The sequence below is a fragment of the Gracilinanus agilis genome, chromosome 2, assembly GCF_016433145.1.
Source record: "Gracilinanus agilis isolate LMUSP501 chromosome 2, AgileGrace, whole genome shotgun sequence".
In the NCBI taxonomy this organism is placed as follows: Eukaryota; Metazoa; Chordata; class Mammalia; order Didelphimorphia; family Didelphidae; genus Gracilinanus; species Gracilinanus agilis.
This window is the reverse complement of record NC_058131.1, coordinates 414,072,775-414,092,086: the sequence shown is the minus strand read 5'-3', so window position 1 is coordinate 414,092,086 and position 19,312 is coordinate 414,072,775. Positions and strand designations below refer to the sequence as shown.

General features: G+C 34.6%; 1 protein-coding gene across 1 annotated transcript in view; it reads left to right on the top strand.

The window, feature by feature from the left end:
- SETD3 (SET domain containing 3, actin histidine methyltransferase) overlaps positions 1-19,312 on the top strand; it is an 85,229-nt gene that overhangs the window by 4,758 nt on the left and 61,159 nt on the right. The window contains exons 4-6 of the mRNA XM_044664589.1: positions 682-830; positions 2,537-2,609; positions 3,168-3,424. Coding sequence (XP_044520524.1) covers positions 682-830; positions 2,537-2,609; positions 3,168-3,424 — 479 coding nt within the window. The remainder of the gene's footprint in view (positions 1-681; positions 831-2,536; positions 2,610-3,167; positions 3,425-19,312) is intronic.

Sequence of the window (19,312 nt, the reverse complement as noted above, 5' to 3'; positions counted from 1 at the left end):
TTCTTTCTTTCCCATCACCTTCTATCTTAGAATCAAAACTAAGTATCAGCTCCAAAGCAGAAGAGCAGTAAGGGCCAGGCAATTGGAATAAGTGATTTGCTCAGGGTCACACAACTAACTAGGAAGTGTCTGAGGTTGACTTTGAACCAGGTCTCCCTGCCTCCAGGCCTGGTACTCTTCCACCTTGCTACTTAGTTGCCCCCAGAGTATTCTTTTTAAGAGACTTTTTTCTCTCCCTGTCCTCTCACTCTTCTTCCATCAGTAAAAGTTCATTAAATGGGTAGAGAATTCAGAATTTTAATTTAATTTTTCTATCCCAGTTGAAGTACTTGACAATTCTACAAACATTTATTTTATGACATAGTAGTTATAATTTCCTTCTCTTAGGTTGTGAGCTCCTTGAGGACAAGGGACTGTGTCATTAATTTTCATCTCCCAGAAGTACCCAGTTCAGTGCTTTTCATGTAATAGGTATTTAATAAATGTTTCTTGAAGTTGCAATTGATTTGCTTAATAACCAAATTGGAGGGTAATTTTAACTGCTTCAGAGAGAACAAGGACAACTATTTCCAGTTTTGTTTCACAGATTATTTTGTTAATCTGAGAAAAATCATACAATCTTTACTTCAGGTCTAAAAATTTCCCTTATTTCTTTGTCTTATAAACTGCTGGTGAATTTAGGTCTTTCAGTTACTTTTGAGGGAAAAAGAGAAGATTATTTCCCTGATCTAATAAAATGGGCTGCTGCAAATGGAGCTTCAACTGACGGTTTTGAACTAGTTAACTTCAAAGAAGAAGGCTTTGGTTTGAGAGCAACAAGAGAGATCAAGGTGAGTTTAGGAATTGATGATAGGAGTACGCCAGGAATATGATAGTATAAAATTCCTTCTCTTTCAAAGTTACTTGGCAAATTATGGAGAGAGCATCAGTTGCAATAATATTTGGTATGAACATACCAGAAATATGAAATTAGGCTTAATATTCCCCTTTTGCAAATTTACTTGTAAAATTATGATGAAAACTCCAATTGCAGTGAAATTAGAAATAAGATGTGTTTTAAAACTTAATTGTTTTAGTGAAGAGAAATAATTTTTTATTAAAGGATTGTAGATGGTAGGATTTTCTTCAAAATACTCATCTCATCATGTTCTTTGCTTTTTCCCTATTTCAACAGTACTAATCTTCCAGTGTGTAAAACTAATATTATTTTCACAAAGGTATTAACATAGTCTGCACATATACTATAGCATTGTACTCTGCACATAATAGATACTTAAATTATTCTTTAACTAATGAATAGGATAAGATATAACAAGATAAGATTTTTAGCATATGTAAAGAAAAAATAGATGTACTTTTATAACATCTGATTTCAGGTAGTCATGCAATTATAATAGTAGTAGGCAGGCCTTATGAACTTGCTGGATTATATATGTTATCTATTAGCTAAAGATTGTTTTGCTCAAGTCTGAAGTGGGCCATGTTGTTAGATACATGGTTGGATGCTTGGGATCCAGTTGTAGATAGATGTATACCCGCTTCATAGATATTGAGCAGCAAATTAAGCATACAGCATTAAACCTTGTGAAGGGTAAGTGGAAAGTAGGTGTTAGATAACACATAGTTCTTTTCCTCAGTGGTTATATGAGCTAACTAGAAAGAAAAGACATAAATAAAAGTTAAATAATACAAGAGAAATGTTTAATAAATATAATAAAATAGTAAGTCATGAATAGTACATTATCACTAGATAAGTGACATAAGTGTCTAAGTGTTCTGCCTGAGACTAATCACTGATCATATATGTTACAGACTTTTTCTTCACTGAACTTACATTTCAAATTGTATATATATGCATGTTTAAAGGCATATAGAGAATTATTAGGAGTAGCAATAATGGCTTACATTGATTATAGTCTCTACTTATTTATTATTCATTTCTAGTTCAAAAGTACATTATATTCATAAGTTTATTTGAATCTCATAATTACCCCATAAAAGTGGAAATTATTCTTATTTTGCAAGTGAGGAAACAAGTATAAAGAAGCTTGTTGACTTTTCTCAGATTTTCCACCTCCAAACACTGTAGTCTCCATGAAAATAGGAGAACTGGATCTTACCTTTGTAGCTACAGTACCTAGCATAGTGCTTTGCACAGAGACAGCAATTAATAGTTTATTTAAATTAAAATTGATTCTATTATCTTTTACTTGATAATTTGGATGTTTATATGTATATACATGCTTATGTGTATATAATATGTATGCATGCAATTCTATATGTATAAAATATATATACACACTTACTCATATATACATATCTTAATGTATGTGTGTTAAATCTTTTTCTTCTGATTTTTTAATCTGTTGACATAGAAAGATAAACTACTGACCATTTTGCATTGTATATGTGTGTTGAAATTTAGTTCTGGGCATTGTTATTATGAAGTATGGTCATATATGTGACTTATAACTAAAAGTAAATTATATATTATTAGTTTTGATAATGCTGCTTAATTTTCTAATTTCTTTTCCAGGCAGAAGAATTATTTTTATGGGTCCCACGAAAATTGTTAATGACTGTTGAATCTGCTAAAAATTCAGTATTGGGTAAGAACCATTTTAAATTGTTTGAATGTATATGAGAAATTACCTATGCTAGAATATTAAATTACTTAATTGAGTACGTATATGGGCACACTCAAATGCTAATTTATTATTGCCAAAGTATAAAATATTCTTTAAATCCTTAATAATGGTCTTTGTAAAAATGTACCAGTAGTTAAAATACAATTAAAAAAAAAACAATTCAATATGAAGGAACAACTTGGGGCAGTGAATAGAAGGCTAGTCTTGAAGTTAAGCAGAGCCTAGGTTCCTGTCTGATATATGCTGGCTGTGTGATTATAGACATTCTCTGTGCTTCACATCTCTGTGAAGATCTGCATAAGTGGAATGAATTTCCTTTCCCAGAGTTCCCTACATAAATTAAAATGTGGTATAATAAAGGTTAAAATGTTATGTTAAAAAAATACAGATTATCTTAAGTTTTTCAATACTTTTTAGACTTGTTGGAACCATTCAATCCTTTTGAATTCATATGCCTTTTATTAAGAGCTTTTTAGAAATACATTCAACTTATAACTGTTAACATCTGGGTTAATTCAGGGGCCTTATATTCTCAAGACCGAATACTTCAAGCTATGGGAAACATCACACTGGCATTTCATCTTTTGTGTGAACGAGCAAATCCTAGCTCTTTCTGGCTGCCATACATACAGACCCTTCCCAGTGAATATGATACCCCTCTCTATTTTGAAGAAGATGAAGTTCAGCATCTTCAATCAACACAGGCTATACATGATGTCTTCAGTCAATATAAAAATACAGCTCGACAGTATGCCTATTTCTATAAAGTTATTCAGGTGAGTTGTTCAAAATAGTCAAAATATGTTCAGATGGGTAGAATGAAAGAAGTTAGAGTTTTAAAGAGGAGTCTCTTTTAAGGAAGTTAAAAAATAACTTCTTCATATTTTATTTAAAGAAATTTTTAAGACAGGCATTTTTTCATATTTGTTTCATAAGCATCATAAAAATTCCCCTAAAAGAAATATTATGTACTTGCCAGTAATCAGTGTAAACAGGTAACATTTAATGTCGTGAAAATTTTTCCCCTTAAAAAAATAAAGATTGTCTACAAATTCTGGAAAGCTTTTAAAAAGTACAAAGAATGAGTTTGTATTTTTCAGGGTTGTGAAGAATCTTTAATGTTCATTTGAAAGTCTTTGTTACATGTCAGTGGTGAAATTTGGCTCTTAGTATAAGAAATTATAATATTTTATTGTATCCAAATTAAATAATTATATGATGGGGTAAGAATTTTTAAAGTTTTAAGTAGAATCTTACTATATGAAAAGCATAAGAATTCAATAAAGGATTAGGAGTATTTGAGTTAGAGCTGGCTGTTCTCTGTTTTACCCATGTCATCCACTATTACCTTAAACTTGCCCCTGAAAAGAAAACAAAGAACATGGTTTTCTTATAAGTTAAGGAAGAAGGAAGAAATTCCTTCTCTGTCTTTCCTTCTTAAAGCCCACAAAAGTTAGCCCTAGGTTTTTATGCCAGTTTGGCTCCAACCTATTTCCCCAGGTTTATTTTTCTACTAATCTAATGGACTCTAAGATGTTTCCTTTAATTTGACCTGCTATCTTCTATCTCCATATATTTGTAAAAACTGTCCCATGTTCCTAGAATGTGTTCTCTTCTCATCAATATTTCTCAGATTCTTTATCTTCCTTCAAGATATTATAATGATAGCCAACTCTTTGGGGCAGACTTTCCCACCATTACCTCATTCATTTTCCCTAATTTTCTCATAATTTTCCAAAAGTGTCATATTTGCTTATCTGCATATCTATTGAGGTAGATCTTTTTCCTGTTCTTACACTAACTCTCCCTGACATATTTTACTAGCAAATGGCCTGATGGTAAATTTGTCATTTTCATATTCATCCTTATTATCTATTAATTATTACTTTTACCATGTCACATTTAAACATTCTGAGTATTACCACAAATACATCAAGAATTATTTTTCTTCTTTCTCCTTCATACATATGACTTATGTCCCCAATAAAATTTGATAAATGAGATGACTTTTCTTAGGGACAAGCAGATTCAAATCAAAAGAATCACAATATATTTAATTGTTAAATTTGAAACTTAAGAAATTTAGGAAAACCTGCTGTCTTTTTTCCCTCCCTCCCTTCCTTCCTTCCTTCCTTCCTTCCTTCCTTCCTTCCTTCCTTCCTTCCTTCCTTCCTTCCTTCCTGCCTCCCTTTCTTCCTGCCTCCCTTCCTCCCCCCTCCCTCCCTCCAAAAGGAGGGCAGTTAGGTGGCTCAGAGGATTGAGAATCAGGCCTCTGGAGACAGGAGGTTCTGCTTTCAAATTTGGCCTCAGACATTTCCTTGCTGTTTCCTAGGACCTGCCCCATTGCCTAACCCCTTACCACTCTCTGCCTTGGAACCAATATGCAGGATTGTTTCTAAGATGGAAAGTAAGGGTTTTAAAAAACACTAAAAGAACCAAATAAAAAATACATGGATCCTATATCTAAGCACATTTCTAAAATCACTTAATTAAAACTTTGGTTTTAGTCTTAATTACAAATACTAAATTAGACTCTTAAAAGTTTTATTTAAGCTTAGATTTTCAATTATATACATTTTGAGGTGACTAAACTATCTAGTTCTAGCATCTCTAAGGTTTTATTAGCTCTCTAGTATAGTAAATGAAATAGCAATTCTTTTCAGTACTCTATAATGGAATTACCAGAAACATGATAATTTTTTCTTAGAGAAATTGGTTTCATTTTCAGATTCAAGATATTGAAACAGTGGCAAATACTCTGAAAGTCTACTTGGTCTATCCCTTTTGACATGTCACTTTTATTAGCAAAATTATTTATTGTATTACTTTTTTAGTTAAAGTTATTTAAAATTTTATATCAGTCCATCAACAAGAAGTTATTAAGTATCTACTCTGTGTCTTGTAGTAGGGATACAAATACAAAACCTTGTTATAATGCTGTTGTCATAGTCCTTGTGTAAGAAGTGAGGGTGTAATTAGGAAGTTCGGGGTATAGTTGGTAACTCCCTAGAAGATATAAAAGGGCCACGTCTTCCTCTCAGCCACCCCCTCCTTACTGGGAGACAAAATGGGGTTTCCTGAGGAAAACAGGGGACCCCTGCTACTCATGCCGGGGTGTGGATGTTGAAGGGATGTTATCCCTACAAGGGGAAATGACTGTAACCCCGATAAGATGTTGGTGCTGGCCAGGACAAACAGAAGCCTCCCCCTGTTCCCAGCTGGGGGTCAGGCTTAAATGGTGGTCAACCTGCCTGCCTTCCTTCCTTCAACTCCCTTCACACTGTTTCCCACTCATGAAATACACTCTCATCTGACAAAAGAAACTAAAGGGTTTATTTTAGGGAACTGGTAGCAAAGGAATTGGAAATAAGGTTCACTGGGAAGAGGGTACAAAGGTGATTCCCTAAGCCCCCTCAGTCCATGACTGTGTAAGGTACCCATAGAAATACTATATGTTCTCCTATCATAGCTTCTCTGACTCCATCCCTGGATAGTTTTCCTATATCTAAGAATTGTTATTAAAACTCAGAGGGAATATTGAGGGGCAAAACCCAAGGCAAAATGGGGTCCAGGGGTTGGCTCCCCAACAGAAGTCCAGACCCCCTTTCCAACACTGATGAATCTGTTGTTGAATATTCAAGTGTGCTTCAGGAACCCATATGGATCAGGAAAAATCGTAAATCTTTTCTGTAAGTCTGAGGAAAAACCTCCCAAGCTCACTTTGAGGATCACACAGCCAAAAACAACCTCCTCCTACCTAGGCTGAAAACCCCCAAAGCTGCTTCAGTTGGCTCTTCATTCCCAGAAGTCCTTGCTCCTGCTTGCTGTCACTGGATCATCCTCTTCTGTGTTCTAATTCTCCAGGTTCCAAAATGTCTGGCTTTGCATTGCATTCTTATACTTGCCATAATAATAGCTAGCACTTTATAGGCTTTAAGGTTTATAAAGCTCTTTATAAGCATTATCTCATTTTATCCTCACAACAACCATAGGAAGTAAGTACTATTATCATCCTCATTTTACTAATCAGAAACTGAAGCAGAAAGAAATTAAGTGATTTGCCCAAGGACAACACAGCAAGTAAGTATCTGAGGCCACTTTTGGACCCAGATCTTTTTAAATCAGGGTCCAAGTACTCTTTTTCCCTGTGCCACTAGAGTGCCTTAAAAGTAAAACCCTAGTTATCCTCGGAATAATAACCTTTTAGAACTTGAATGATAAGCCTCCTCAAAATTCAAGATGAATCCACCTTATATCAAATTTTGCTGATAATAAGTAGCAATATAACATATTTCAAATTTTATATAATGCAGGTGTTTTTATAGCTCATGAACTAGTTTAAAAATTAATTTTTATTGATGACTTTTATATCACAGGAATTTTTGGAAATATACTCTCACCTCCCCTCAATTAAAAACTGAACTCTCCTGTATAACACAACAATAAAATGCCCAACAAATTAATAAAATAATTAAGCAAGAAATTTGAGAAAGGAGCCTCTTGTTTACAATATTTTATCCTAATAGTTCTCACTTCTATTCTAAGAAGAGTGAAGTAATATATTTCTCCAAGTCATCTCTAGAACCATTATTAGTTTTCTAAATCATTTGGCATTCAGATTCCTGTTAATGATTTTTAAAATTTACATTGTTGTTATGGTCATTATATACATTGCTCTATATCTTATAGACTTGAAATAAGTCTTCTCTAAATCTCAATTTTTACAAAATAATAGAAGTTCTTTCACAGAAATTAAAAAGATCTGAAAAAAAATTTTTTTGTCTGATTTCTTGCCTTAACTTTTTCTTTGAATAAATAACACAACTTTCTCTAAAAAATCATCTCTATTTCTCATTTTTTGTTACTTATTCCTTTCAGCTGTCTTTATTTAGATAATATGAGAAAGCAGATAATATCTGAAATCACCATTAAAAATCACTATTAAACATAGAAATAGATGATAATTTTATCAAAAAAGTCTACTGTTGGGGGCAGCTGGGTAGCTCAGTAGATTGAGAGCCAGGCCTAGAGATGGGAGGTCCTAGGTTCAAATCTGGCCTCAGACACTTCCCAGCTGTGTGACCCTGGACAAGTCATTTGACCCCCATTGCCTATCCTTACCACTCTTCTGCCTTGGAGCCAATACTATGTATTGGCTCCAAGACGGAAGGTAAGGGTTTAAAAAAAAAAAAGTCTACTGTTTCATTTCAGATATTACCATGATTTTCATAAATGGGTGTGGTGACCATGTATGCTAGTTTGTTAATGACCTTTTTTTACTTGTGGCACAGTACAAAACAGTTAAGCTGAGATTCCTACTGTAAAGAAGCTTTAATCTAAGGTCTGATGTGGACACAGTTGTCATATTCAGGAATAAGGGATACATTTTAAAAAACTCTAGAATATTAAATACAGTTTTATGATAGTGAATGTAGAAGAAATTACATATTTAGATTAATTAGGAAATATTTCACAGGGAAAGAGAACATAAATGTTGGGGGTTTTTTGTGAGTGAGGTTTGAAGTGAGGTCAGGAGTAACAATGAGTTCTTTTAGAATTCCTTTAGTGAATATTCCTCAAAGGGTCAAAATAAAGAGATCAGGAATTTGAGAGAATAGGATATTGCTGGAAGCCCAGATAAAAACCTTTATTTTTACATTTTTTCCTAGTTTAAAATAATTCCCAATTAGTTTATTTTTTAATGTCTATATTATTTTAAATACCTTCTCCTGATACTTCATAATTCACTGCTAGATTTAAGAAAGTATCATTCTTGTCTTATCAAGAAGATATAACCACCTAATATTTGCAAAGGAGACACAAACTTAACAAATTTAAGTGATTTTTTATAGCAGCTTTTCTTTGACTACTATTATGAATTATCATGATATAGGCCAGTGGTTCCCAAACGTTTTTGGCCTACCACCCCCTTTCCAGAAAAAAGTATTACTTAATGCCCCCTGTTGCATATTATCGCTGCCCCCTTACAGTTATTCACCACTCGCAAATTCACCTGTGGCCATCACTGCTCCCGTGGATCACTGCAGCACCCACCAGGGGCCAGTGGCGCCCACTTTGGGAATCACTGATATAGACCAAAGGTGACTTGGTAGTAGATACATTGTTACTGTTACTTGGAAAATATGGATTAGATGACCATATGTGTTAAACTATATTGCATGTTCATTTTAAATATAGAAAACTAATTGGTGAGGAAAAAGCTCTTTAAAAAACAGGATAGGTCAAAGAGATTTAAACAAGTGAATTCAATGCTAACTATATTTTGATACCCAGTTTCCTCAAATCATATTCTTTTCTTCTTTCTCCAGCATCCAGCAATTTCTTCTTAACTAAGCCATTTGACTTCTTAGATATTGCTGAGATTTGGTGGAATGGAACTTGTACTTGGACTTTGATTTTAGTGTACCTTGTTTAAAAGGGACATATTTGATAGGGGAGGAGATTGTAGATAGTAGTCTTATATATTAACAAGGTACTTATGTGAGGAAATCCAGCCCCTGATAAGGGGAAATGGTAAACTGCATTTGGATGAGAATCCATAAAAGGAGGAAATGAAAAGCAATGCTTTCAGGGGGATAAAAAGAAAGTAATACTCTGACCATCTAGAAAGGAGAAATTTGCATTGGAGTTTGGAAATGAGATCTTAAAATTGGCATAGAAACATAATATTGAAGCTATCTAGACATCTATTGGAATTCTTGTTGTTGGCTTACACTCTCATACTTCCTTTTTTTCCCCATCTCTTTCCCTCTCCTTTGTAAAAGCAGAACAGCTGATATATTTGTGGCTTGCTTTAATGATAATCTTATCCCTCAAAAGGTAGAGGAAATAACCAGGGGAACTGCAATTCTGGACCCGATTCTGATTTACAAGGAGGAACTGGTTGCTGAAGTAGAAATTACAGGAACCTTGGCGGCAAGGGCAAGTGACCAATCCCCCTCAGACTTCATGACAGAAGAGAAGAAAGCTGGGCATGGTCTTGACATGCACCCTAGATTTGGGGAAGAACAGGTTTCAAAAAATACAAGGAAAGTTTAGGTAAAATCCAAAGGCCTAATATTTTTTAGAGGAAAGTCCTTACAAAATAGGATGTTCTCAAGAATGAAATTCTGAAGATACAAGCAGAAATGGATTTGGTTGAAAGGAAAAGTCAGTGCTGCCTAAAGAGACTGATGAATATACACAGGGATCTCAGTGACCAATTGAGATTTTTAAAGACATTTATAGAAAATGGAAGCAAGTGGAGGTAACAATGAATACAAAAAAGTACCATAGTCATGTAACAATAGTGTCAGCAGTACTAAAACTCCAGATGAGCTGCACTTGGCAATAAGTATTTAGGACATGATTTTTTGTTTGTGATGGTTCAGGCTAAAGGAAGACAAAAGAAATGATAGAACTCCTATTCATGATGGATAGGATGATGATAATGGATGATAGTATAAAGGTTGAACTACTCAACTCTTATATTGCTTCTGTTTTCTCTTAAAAGGAGAATGATCTTTGGACTGGGGAGGAAAGAACAAAAATGGTTTTCAAGGAGTAGAAACCCAAGATCAATGAGGAGATGGTAAGACAGCATCTAGCTGCCCTCAAGTTCAAGTCACTAGTCCCAAATGAACTCCATCCTAGGGGTCTAAAAGATGGCAGATAAGATTGCAGAGCTGCTATTAGTTATCTTGTAAAGATCTTAGACAATGAGGAAAATGCTATAGGAGTGAAGAAAGGCAAATCTGTCTGATTTTGAAAAACAGGAAAAAGGCAGGCTAACTATAGATCAGTGAACACAACTTCTTTGATTCTTCAAGACAAAGTCAAAGAAGTCCAACTCACTGCCCTATAGTTTGAAGATTCCAGAAGTCCTCCTCTGATACTTCATCATGGAATGGAGGTGACCCCGAGTTCTTGAAGATTATGCCAAGAAAATATGGTCTCTGGCAAGTTCTGCCATACTGGAAAGGCTTCAGGTATGGTCCAGATTATAAACTGTCTGCTTGCGAAGGACCAAACTAAGTATAAAAAGGCGATCATTACTAGTAAATTGGTCACAAGATGACAGTTCTTTGTTTATGGCCACCCACAAACTTGATTTCTATTCCTGACAAAATTCTAGAACATATTTTAAAGAAGTTTTATTGTTACTTTTTGTATTTATATTCTAGTCATTTTCTCTTCAACATTTCTCTTTCTCAGAGAGTCATTTCCACTTTCCCACATTAAGAAGGAATGTTTTCCTTATCAGTTTCTAGGATAAAAATTGTTGATTAGGGCAGCTGGGTAGCTCAGTGGAGTGAGAGTCAGGCCTAGAGACAGGAGGTCCTAGGTTCAAACCCGGCCTCAGCCACTTCCCAGCTGTGTGACCCTGGGCAAGTCACTTGACCCCCATTGCCCACCCTTACCAATCTTCCACCTATGAGACAATACACCGAAGTACAAGGGTTTAAAAAAAAAAAAAACACCTTAAAAAAAATTGTTGATTATACTTCCTCAGACAGAGTATGAATTTTTTAGTGTTATAGACCTTAATGATGTCACTGCATGTTTTATTAGAATACATTAGAGGATTATAGACTCAGATTTGGAATGAACCTTAGAAATTATCTAATCCAACATCCTTGAATAGTTTGTGAATTTTTAGAGAGGCAGCAATCACTAAAAGTCAGCCAAGCATGGCTACATCAAGAGCAATCATACCTATCAGAGTAACCTTATTTTCCACTGTGACAAGATTACTGGACTGGTGTCTCGGAAGTGCTGTGGATACAGTTTTGCTAAATTTTTAGCAAAGCATTTTACAAATTCTCTGCTGTTTTCTTTGTGGAAGACAGACACAATATACTTGGAGAAAAAGCACAAAAAAAATTGTTCATTTTAGTATTACCCCTACTACTAACCTATGAGTTTTTAGTTTCCAATGGGAAAATAGTGGTGGTGGGTAAGCCCAGCAATTTAGAGGCCTAGTAATCTGTTTGTAAAGGAAATTTCCCTGTGTTTTCTCTCTGATCTTATATTTATTTTAGTTGTGATCACAAGATGGAGCATTTATTAGTTCAGATTGCTTTCCAGGTATCTTTTTTTAATATGCTTGATGAGGAGGGGAATTTAATTGTTTTAGATAATGAGATAACTTTACACTCAAATAATTTTTAGCTGAAATTCACAGAGTTGAGAGGGACCTATGGTCATTCAGTCTCCTATATTTCACCAAAAATCTATTCTTATGGTGTTAACAAGTCACCATATGATGGCCTAGAAAAATTGAAAAATTCTAGTTAGAGAGAGCCTATTAACTTCCAAAAGAATTCTTCACTTTGGATGTTTTTGATTTTTTGGCAAGTTTTTACTTATATTTCTTTTCTCTTCCTTTTTCTGTCCCTCCTCTTCCCTGAAGAAAATCCCTTTTCTGAATTACAGCCCTTTAGATAAATGAGGATAGTTATCACATTCTACTTCTATATTTTCCTTTTCATGACAAATATCCCTAATTCCTTCAGTCAGTCTTCAGATGGTCTCCAGTCCTCTCACCATTTTAGTTATTTACTATATTATATTAGCTATAGTAATATAGTATATATTATATATACTAGAGATTATTCACGTCCTTTCTTCCAAACATAGAACAGATGTGGCCAGACCCAGGCAGATTCAGTGGGATTATTACTTCTTAATGTTTTAATGTAGTCTTCCATGATGACAATGTTCCTTGCATATAAAGTTCCTGCCATTTTTACTTCAACTATTTTTTTCTTTAAATTAATGTCCTTGACTACAACACTTCATTTTTTTGCTCCAGGTTCTCTCATTTGTAAAATGAAGTGGGGTTGGCCTACATCATCTTTAAGATACAATTCAATTGAACAAGCACTTACTAAACTGTTTCTGTGTGACAGTGTATTAACAGTTGTACCTTTTGAATGTAGAAATGGTCATAGCCTGAGACTTAGACTTAAGAGCCAGAAAGGGGAGATAGCAATATATCAGATTCTCTGCTTTTAATTGAATTGGACTTATAACAGATCTCTAGGTAAATGAGCCCTCTTTTGCTTCTATGTCAGTTTTGTAATTCATACTAAGCAAGTTTCATTCATATTCTCTAACCAGACTGTACTACAATGCTATTGTTTAGGTAGTTAGGATAGGACACAACTTTAGAGACTCATGAATAAAGGCAGTGGCTGGAGGAAGAACCTGGCAATGGTATTTGAATAAACAGAATAGGGTAGACATTCCCTGGGAGACCTTGGGTCTCTTGATAGCCACATTTTAGAATATTTTGTGTTACAAATTGCTTTCCATCAGGAAGATTTAGTATAGCCCTTATTGCTACAATTTTAGGCAAACTTTGATTACTGTCCTTCTGTGAAACACAGAAGACCCTTTATTTAAGAATTTTTTATTCTTTTGTTTATTTATTATATGAAACTGGTGAATTCATTCTACTTTTTTGCATATTTTATTGATTCTCTTTAAAAAAAACAAAACACCTTACCTTTTGCCTTCAAACAGAAGAGTGGTAAGTGGTATGCAATTGGGGTCAAGTGACTTACCTAGAGAATCTAAGACCAGATTTATCTCCACGCCTGACTTTATCCACTGAGACACTTAGTTGCCCTGAATAATGCTTTTTTTTTTAAACATCATGATCATTTATCAATGGTTTTCTCCTCCTTTTAGTAGTGCTTTCCATTGTAACAAATAAGTACAATCAACCACAAAAATGGAAACATCAACTCTGTCTGAATATATATACCTTTTTCCATCTCTCTGTTAAGAGATAGGGAGCATACTTTAATCCTTTGGAACTATATTTTGGATACTTCTTTGAACAGACTTCTGTAATTTTTCACTGGTTTTCCTTTTACATCTTCAATTCATTTTAATAAGCATTTACTGAAAACCTACTCAGGAAAATGTGTTTAGCATTTTACTGAAATGCTAAAAGTACAATGATTTTGCTGCTTCCAAAGAGTTTATAATTTTACTGAGAAAACAAAAGAGGCATACAAAATAGAGAGTAACTCAAAAGTAAACATGTGTCCAAAAGTCCGGTAGAGAAGGCATCGGTGTATAGTTTAGATCTTGAAAGATTGAAGAAATTTTGATACCTAGGGAGTCAGGGTGGGGAGGAAGTTAAGCCCTGAAAGCATGAACTGAAACATGGATGTAAGAGCCTGATAAATATTGAGGAGAAAAGGAGACTTATGTTAGGGCAATGGTTGTGAAGCTAGAGACAGAGAGGCATTAGAATTTTCAAAGGAATTTACAGGGTGGGAAATAAGATATTTTATGCTTCAGTGGAAGAGATTCTTAAAAGGCTAAAGTCGAAGAGATTTTGTTTTGATTTTTAGTAAGAAAGTGAATCTATGAGTTTCTGGGTACTACAGTTTTAGGGATGCTTTTATAAGTGATTTTAGAACTTTGCTAAACAGTGATCCAAATATGTTCTTAACTATTATCTCATTCCCTTGGTTCATATTTTCCTCATATTTTTCCTATTCTCGATGATTCCCTGGATTCCAAAATTAAGATTTTTTACTATTTAATTCCCCTTTAAATTTCCTTACAGCTCTATAGCCAGAGATTTCCAGGTTGGTTTTTCTGTTTGTTTGTTTTTTGTTTTTCCTATCTCACTTAAGATATGATAGTTTGTAATTCTTTAAACAAAGACTAGATTGTGGAATTAATCTCATTTAGATACAACCTGGACTAGATTGTCTTTGAGGTCCCTTTTGATGTTAATAGTCTGTGATTTACATAAGGATAATAGTTAGGGAATGATCTAGAAATAGCAGAAAGTAGTATGCTAACCCCTCCCATCCATTTTCTCCCTTGCCTTTGCCCCATTTCTGTGTTCTCCCTTCTTACCTTCCCCTTTTGAAACTGTCTTCAAAGTCTTATGGGAAGTCTTTCCTAATCTCCTGGTTGTTTGTACTTTTTTCTCTCCCTTGAAATTTTTTTATATTTACCATGGTTTGTAGTTACTTAATGATGTACATGTTATTCATTCCCAGGAGAACTCCTGAAGGTCAGAGGCTACTTCCTTTTTTGTATTTGTATCCCCAGCGACTAGGGATCAGCTGTTCTGTGTACAGTCAGACCATTGATTTGTCAAAACAATGATCAAAATTAGTAAAATGGTAGAAGAAATGGAAGAATAAAAAGATACAATTGAAACAACTCAATCCTGAAAGCATTTAAGTGATAATGAAAAGGGGATAATGGTGGACAATAGAATTAATGATAGCGATTATGATAATTTCAAACAGAAATTAAACTTATGTAAGACAATTATCTTCCAAGGAGATTAGATGAGCCTCAGAAGTCCCTTATGTAGTAAACACTTGAATTGCCAAGCAGAGAGAATTTAGAATATAAACTCCTTCATAAATCTTACAGAGAAGACTGATGGATAATACAGTATTGTCTTGTAAAGCATAAACAATAACAGGTAAAACCCATATGAAGAAAGCTTAAAGAGAAACAACTATGCAAAGCCTTCCTCAGGATGTTTGACGGTGAGAACAGTAAACAGAAGAAAAATAAAAAAGATTCTTTTTTATTTTAAACTTAACAGTCAATGACAATAGCAACACCTCACTAGGACTCTTTAAAATCACACTCCTAGATATATGGAAGAAATGTCAGTAAAGAGGAAAAGTCTGGAAAAAATAACTGGTTTGGATGCAGGTTATAAAAGAAATTATGTCATGTGCTGGACATGACAATTGTGAGGATTCTGAAGGATCATTTCACTAGATAGGATCTTTGGCTCATATTTCACAGAACTGAAAAGGACCTTTGAGGCCCTCTAGTTCAGTCTTTTTGTATATGAAGGAGGAGAAAATAGAAAAAATATGAAAAACATATCTGACTCTACTAATGTTGGGGGGGGAGGGGAGTTAGGTGACCAATGGGTCATCACCAATTTTCAGCCTAAATGCCTACCAAATTTTCCATCTATGCATTATCTTCTGAGATTTCTCTATACATAGACCTAGGATATTCCTGTTGAAGGTATTGATGCAGGTATTGGCAAACAATATTATAAAATGGACCACATCTTTACCATGTTAAAATTGTCTGAAATATGTTGAGAATACATTCTCCTACTGTGCTTATTGTTTATTGATTATGAAAAAGCATTTTAATCAATCTAGAGAATGTTACCTTAAAGGCTCTCTTCCAATAAGTTATCTATACATCAAAATCATTTAAGATTCCTTGAAAGAAAAAAAATTACAAAAATAACCTTGTGATATGAGGCTAGGGGCTGTATTGGCGAAAACATGGCATTTGTGCCCTGGCAGCCCAGAGGGGACTGCTCCATTTCCCCTCTCCAAAGCCCCTGAGGACATTTTTCACATGCCCTGCCCCTCTGCCCAGCTGCCCAATGCAAGCACTTCCTCCCTCCACTCTCTGGGGTAATGCAGGGGCCTTATAGCCAACACATGAACACATTAAGTTGCAGTTTGGGCACGTGATCTTGAAAAGGTTTGCCAGTACTGAGCTAGGGAATAGTAAAATAGGGAAATATATGCTTAGCAAAAGTGTTGGCTTTGATGGAAGAACTCTAGTACAGAATCTATACTGAAAAAGGATTTCCTTGGACAATTAGGTTATCTAGATGCCTCTATATGTTGATGACATTGTGCTGATTGCCTCAAATCCAGGGGACATTGCAGAGCTTCTTCTGGAGATCTATATAACTTAGTGAGTTTCATCTGACCTGATGAAAGACCAAGAGCATGGAGAAAACCCATTTTATAGATTGACCTGAAGTTGGGTGCACAAACTGTAGAGCCTGTCTATTTGTGCATGGTGTGTGTGTAGGACAAATAATACACATGAACATTGAGTTAGGCTAAGAATCAAACACGAAGAGAAGTTAAATTGCATTTAGAAAATTGCAGAATTTCTCTATTGACTTACTTCTGGAACAAAGGCTACTTTTTTTTTTTAACCCTTACCTTCTGTCCTAGTATTAATTCTAAGACAGAAGATTGGCAGGGGCTAGGCAATCAGGGTTAAATGATTTGCCTAGGATCAGATAGCTAGAAAGTGCCCGAGGCCAGATTTGAACCCAGGTTCTCCCAACTCCACTGTGCTACCTAGATGAAGGCTAGTCTTTTTAATACTAGTGTTATGAAATAGTGCTTCTTGACATGAGCACAGTAGTCTTGAGAGAATTGAAATGGGTAGTGGAATGGCACATGGAGGAGAAAAAATGTTATAAGAGAAATGTATGCTAAGAAGAGAAGTTGATTATATGGCAAAGACAAGGGTTGACAAGTTGAATAGACCATAGCATCTACTAGTGTGTTTGCATCAAGAAAAGGCAAGGAGGATTTCCAATACATTTGGCAGACTTATGGGAGGTGAATTTCATTATTTTTCCTTGGAGGGAACATCCAGAAAACAGGATCATAAATTCGTTTGAGGATCCTCAGTGTCTAGCACATAATAGGCCTTTAATAAATACTGTTGAATTTGTATAGGTGATGGCACAAATGAGTTTGCTCAGTAACATTAAGCTTCCTGTCCTAAATGTTATTTATAAGTCACTATTATTCTGACCTCATTACTTTTATTTTTTTTTTTAAAAACACCTTTATGATGAGAATCATTTCTAAATAAAGTTAATATTTAGACTTTTCCTTTATAAATAATCTCAGGAATATCTTTTCTAGTTATTTAAAGATGTTCCATAGAGTTAGGGAAACAAACCAGAATGGGCAAATGCAAAAGATACTATGAAGGCAAGTTTGTTAGACTTTGGTATGATATTGGATGTTTGGAATGAAGTCAGCAATTAATAAGTAGATATGAGATTGTTTTTTGCTTGATATCTATGGCATAGTGGACTTGCCTACCCCGTAGCATAATTGAAGAAAGATAGAAAATGGGGATATGAAAGAAAGGTAAGCAGTTCTATTTTCAATATATTGATTTGAGTTGACTATAAAATATTCAGTTAAACTAATATAAACAGTGTCTCAATAGAATGCTATGTAGACATAACCTAAAGAGCTCAGTATTAGACAGATAGATATACATGTCATCTATATATTAATAAAAACCAAAGAAGTAATTGGAAGAGCAGGGCCCTGGGGACTAACATCTAAACAATAATAATCTTTTGGTTATTTTCATTTCTGAAGCCAGTCTCCTTAATTGCTGACTTTGGGATAGAATATTACATTTCTTGCAATTCATACTTAAAGGCCATTGGGCATCCCTTCCAATGAGAGATCACATAATCATCAAAACATTGAATTGATTTTTTTAAAAAATGCTTTCTTACTTGAACACAGATATGCTGGCTCATAAATTCATAAGTCACATCATTTGTAGAAGTACTATCAGAATGGCAAGTCATATCATTTGCAGAACCCCTATCAGAAGGATCTGAGTAAAAGATTTTGTTTATTTTTATGTTCTTATAAATGAATACCAATATGGAGACTCTACTGTCTCTTTGTAGTTGAGTTAGGTGACATTCATTCCTAGAGAAAATAGTTTTTCTAAAGCTGTTTTCTTTTCTTTTACTTCCCACTGTATGAGCCAGCTTCTCAAGTTGTAATTTGATTTGGTTGTGTTTGATTATTCCCTCCCCAACTCTGCATCCTCTCTGAAATGCTGTCTTCCCCTTCTCTGACTTCATTTGTTTCCTATAAAGTTTAATACATTTTCATACTAAACTTATACATACGTATGTGTGTGTTCATGTTCAACCTCCTCCTATTTGGTTTAGATAAGATTATGGTTCGCCTGATATTTAAACCCCCCAATACTTTACTCCGTATATTTGTATTCTTTTAGAATACCCCATTTATGAGTAACAGTAAGTTCTGCTCCTTTCTCATTTTCTCCCTAATGTATTTGTTTTCCCCTCCTTTTTCTTTGTTCTCTTAAAATCATCACAATAGAACAAAACTATCCCTAGGCCTTCTCTTTGTCATGTTTAACTCCTATGACTGAGTACTCTAGGGACACTTCACTCCTGCCCCCTCCCTTTAAAATATATGCACTTCATTATTGTTTAGCTCCTAGTTAGTCAAATATATGTAATTTTTTTAGATTTCTCTTGACTCTTGTATTCATATTATAAATTATCTACTCAGCTCTCATCCTTTTATCAAGAATGCATCTGAGTTCTCTGTATCACTTAAGGTTCAATTTTTTCCCTTTAGGATCTTTTTACTTTTAGACTAAGTCATTTTCTGTTGCAAGCCATTGTCTTTTACATTTCGGAATATTCTAAGATTCCAATTAAGTGGTTGTTTCCAAATCTTGTGAGATAGTGACTGACCTCCTATTGGGCTCCCTGTCTCAAATCTCTTACCACTCTAGTCCATTCTTCACACAAAATAATTTTCCTTTATCACAAATAGCTCTGACCCTGTGACTTCCTTAGTCAGTTCTAGTGACTTCTTATTAAAACTCTAGGATAAAATTATAAACTACTCTATTTAGCTTTTAAAGACTTTACAAACTTGGGCCCACTTATCTAGTCTAGCTTGACTAGACTAAACCTCACCTTCTCACACTATGACCCTGCCAAACCAGCCTTCTCGTTGTTCCACACACATGATGATCCTTTGCCTATCTGCATATTTACACTGACTTCCCCATACACATAGAAT